The 4,650-nt window shown below is 43.6% G+C and overlaps 1 protein-coding gene across 1 annotated transcript; it reads right to left on the bottom strand.

The window, feature by feature from the left end:
* Positions 1-872: 872 nt before the first annotated feature.
* On the bottom strand, positions 873-1,793 carry LOC124279779 (mucin-6-like). The gene has a single exon (XM_046715659.1). The coding sequence runs from the start codon at positions 1,791-1,793 to the stop codon at positions 873-875; it is 921 nt and encodes a 306-aa protein (XP_046571615.1).
* Positions 1,794-4,650: the final 2,857 nt, after the last annotated feature.

Below are 4,650 nucleotides of genomic sequence, written 5' to 3'. Positions count from 1 at the left end.
GTTATGTTCAGACTGACCCGGAAACAAACTAGTTCCCAGCTGAATGTGACCTTCGATGTGAGAACTCCACCAGCACTTGTTCTCTCCTTTTAATTCCCAGAATACCCCTTTTCTGTGCGATGCATTATGGACACTCCTGATTCCAGCCCCACCAACATTCCGAGTGTGTGATATCTGGAGAGGCTACTGAGCTCAGAGACTGCTGTGGGAGATCGAAGGAAACGTTGGATTCATCCCGCCAAATGCTGTCCAGAAGAGGAACGTCCACTCCTACCTGAGCGACGCTAAAGAAGAGACTAACCTCTATGTCCAGACCGAGCGCCTTGTTGATTTTCTGACCAAATAGAGGTGAGGGACAGTTTTGACGTTCTTGTGTGACTCAATTGTCATCTGACAAGGCACATGAAACCTTCTGGAAGGAAAGGGATGCAAAACTCTCGTCACGAGGGATTTCGTTTCACTTGGCTACAAGGAACCACAAAGATTTTTCTTTTTGTTCTCTTAAAGACGGTGCTCAATGCATATCCCAGATATCAATTTCACGTTGTGACAACGTTATTACATCGTTGTGACAACGTTATTACAACGTTGTGACAACGTTATGCTTTCGTTGTTTTAACGTTATTCTGTGGACTCCCATTTACGTTGTCACAACGTTGTGGCCTGACGTTGTGATACGTCATTTTTCATTATTACGTCGCCACAAGGTTAAGTTATTTGATGCTAACGTATTTACGTTGTCTTAACGTTCTATTTAACGTTAATAGTTGAACTGATACACAATCACCAGCCATTGTTCCGCATGCCGCTCATATAGCTTCATATTGCAGCAATCACCCTTTTACAACGTCTAAACTAACACCAGTCATGACTTATCCAAACATTGTGGGTGTGGACGTCTTATGTGGAGAGATGAAAACGTGGTAGGAGGAGAGGTGTGGGCGTGGTGGGAGTAGAGGTTTGGACGTGGTTAGAGGAGAAGTGTGGACGTGTTGGGAGGAGAGGTGTGGACGTGTTAGGAGGAGAGCTGTGGACGTAGTGGGAGGAGAGCTGTGGACGTAGTGGGAGGAGAGGTGTGGACGTTGTGGGAGGAGACTTGTGGGCGTGGACGTGGCTGGAAGAGATGTTTGGACGTAGTTGATGAAGAGGTTTCGACGTGGTGGGAGGAGATGTGTGGACATTGTTGGTGGAGATGTGTGGACATTGTTACTGGCGATGTGTGGACGTGTTGGGATGAGAGGCGTGGACGTAGTGGGAGGGGACTTGTGGGCGTGGTGGGAGGAGATTGTGGGCGAAGCTGGAGGAGATATGTGGACGTAGTGGCTGAAGAGATTTGGACGTGGTGGGAGAAGAGTTGTGGAATTAGTGGGAGGAGAAGTATGGACTTGTTGGGAGGGGAGGTGTGGACGTGTTTGGAGGGGAGGTGTGGACGTGTTGAGAAGAGATGTGTGGACGTGTTGGGCGGGAAGGTGTGGACGTGTTGGGAGGGGAGGTGTGGACGTGTTGGGCGGGGAGGTGTGGACGTGTTGGGAGGGAGGTGTGGACGTGTTGGGAGGGGAAGTATGGACGTGTTGGAAGGGGAAGTGTGGACGTGTTGGGAGGGGAGGTGTGGACGTGTTGGGAGGGGAGGGGAAGTATGGACGTGTTGGGAAGAGACGTGTGGACGTGGTGGAATGAACATTATTCTTGATCCAAGTGAGGTCAACTAATAATATGATGCTTCCTTTAACAGAAGTACGTTTAGTAACACAAGTGACGATGGGGTGTTTTCCTGAACTCCCAGACACTGCCATCAGATCTATCCCGATCCCTATGGAATCTCCCTAGTTAAGATAAACATAGCACCAAAGTATTAACATTAACAATGATGATTATTCTTGATCCAAGTGAGGTCAACCAATACCATTATATTGCTTCCGTTAACAAGAGTACGTGTATAGTCTGACATTTATAGTCAACCCACATTACATTTCCTGATGGGGAGGGGCATATGATCACACGAGATCATATATCTCACGTAGAATACCTCACAAAAGAATTTCCTTCACTCACAGATATTGTTTTTGACAGTTTTACAGTGTGACCAAAAAAAATGTGATTTTTGTTAAAATACTTCTTCGTCTTGGAGACTGGTCCAAACTCAAAGTAGGATCCAGGCACCATGAAAACATTCTTAAACTTTTCTATTCCACGGCAAACTGTGGGAAATAGCAACTCAATATACAAGTGAAATCTGGGGAAATGTTGCATGTAATGATGGAAAACATCTTTATATTGTTCAGGTACATAGTGAATATCTCATGAGCCAATATTGAACCCGTCTCTCTTCCTTGAATGGGTGAAAAACGTTCTTGTGAAACTGTCGTATCTGTGACTATCCACAGCTTTCAGGGTTGTAGACCAGCCTTGTATGCCAGCATACCTACTTTGGGATGCTCAACCCGATGACCAACTGCCTTTTAAGACAGTATAATACAATACAATAGAATTATACAATATAGTATATTAAAGTCTCACTATTTGTACAACAAAGGTTTAAAATATAGCATTTTGAATATTAAAACGTAAAACTACAAATGCCACCCAAAAGGATTATGAGAGACTGTTTTACAAAATACTAAATACTTTATTAAATAGGGTAAAATGATGTATATACCATATTGCTATAATTTAAAAATATAAATATATAAAACGTGTATGATACGATATATATGAATATGAAATATCAAATGTATGTAAACTTATATACATAAAATAATTTCCTACGCATAATCATTTTGAAGCACATGCTTCCTAAAAGTGGTAAATTGCCATGATTATATGAGAAGGTAATATTGTACAACAGCTGTGTGATAAACCCAGAGTTTGTTTAGCGGCATCTTATGAATGTTCCACGCGTTAAGCAGAACATCGTCCCGTATGAGTAAGTAGCCGTCAACTCGAAACTGCGTCTTCATCACTTTTATCAAACAGTGTTGAAAATGCCAGCCATTACTATGGTCAATTTCCATGAATGTCAAAGGCTTGGGAAGTAACTTAACGTGGTTGTGGAATTCAGCTTTCTTGGCTCCACAGTGCACAATGTGAGGGAAATGACTGCCGTACATTGTCTCCTGAACTTGTAGGTTCTCATAGTGCGGACAGTTAAACAGTCAGACAGACAGGTTTATTTAAGTCTCACTCGTAGTACATATAAAAACATATATAACTTCAAGTGCATATACAATATAAATAAAATATGCTACGACCAGTTGCTCCGAGACTTATGAGACACATCTTAATCATTAATAAAATTAAATATTCATAATATATATTTACAAAAAACAGCTGTATAAAATGGTAATGTAAATTAGCCATATAAAATTTTACGTGTTTTAACTAACATATCATGGCAGGTTTTGACAACGCTAAATGCTACATCGGGGGGAAGTAAACATATATAAATCCTTAAAATGAATGTTATTAAGAACACATTTTAGCATATGATCTTTTCTATTACTGTTAAAAGCTGGTCATAAAAATAAAACATGGATTTCATCCTCGACTACATTTTGGCAATTAAAACAAACTTTCTCGTTGTGCGGTATATTTTCATATGTTCCCGTTTCAACTCTTTTTGGGGCCGATCCACATCTGAACTTTGCAAAAGCACTTCTGTGACCTCGGGAAAGCGGACACTAACATACCGTTCTGTTTCATATTTTGTATTAAAAAGTCTATAGTTTTTCAATTTGTTTCCCCCTTCGTCATTTATCTTCTCTCCCCATCCTTGCTTATGTACCGTATACATGTACATAGCTTCTTGCACGTTCGTGATGAATAGCTTCTTTTCCAGGTGGTGGTCGATATCTGTAAGGTGTTCGAATCCAAGGGTTACAAGATAGGTTCTGACTTTTTTCTCTTTTAAACACTACAATTAACACAATGTTTGGATACGTCATGACTGGTGTTTGTTCAGACGTTGTAAATTGGTGATTGCTCCTCATAATACGTCCACGCCTCTCCTTCACCACGTCCACACCTCTCCTTCACCACGTCCACACCTTCCGCCCACCACGTCATCACCTTCCGCCCACCACGTCCACACATCTCCTCCAAACAGTCAACACCTCTCCTCCCAACACGTCCACACATCTCCTCCGAACACGTCCACACCTCTCCTCCCAACACGTCCACACCTCTCCTCCCAACACGTCCACACCTCTCCTCCCAGCACGACCACACATGTCCTTCCCCCAACACGTCCACACCTCTCTTCCCAACACGTCCACACCTCTCCTTCACCACGTCCTAACCTCTCTTCCCAAACCGTCCAACCAACACGTCCACACCTCTCCTACCAACACGTTCACACCTCTCCTCCCAACACGTCCACACCTCTCCTTCATCACGTCCACACTTCTCTTCCCAACACGTCCACACCTCTCCTTCCAACACGTCCACACATCTCCACCCAACACGTCCAAACCTCTCCTCCCAACACGTCCACACCTCTCCTCCCAACACGTCCACACCTCTCCTCCCAACACGTCCACACCTCTCCTTCACCACGTCCACACCTCTCTTCCCAACACTTCCACACCACTCCTCCCAACATGTCCACACATCTCCACCCAACACGTCCACACCTCTCCTCCCAACACGTCCACA

This window comes from Haliotis rubra, unplaced genomic scaffold, assembly GCF_003918875.1.
Source record: "Haliotis rubra isolate DU_JTF1 unplaced genomic scaffold, ASM391887v1 Scf256, whole genome shotgun sequence".
Classification (NCBI taxonomy): domain Eukaryota; kingdom Metazoa; phylum Mollusca; class Gastropoda; order Lepetellida; family Haliotidae; genus Haliotis; species Haliotis rubra.
This window is presented reverse-complemented; position numbering and strand designations above follow the sequence as displayed.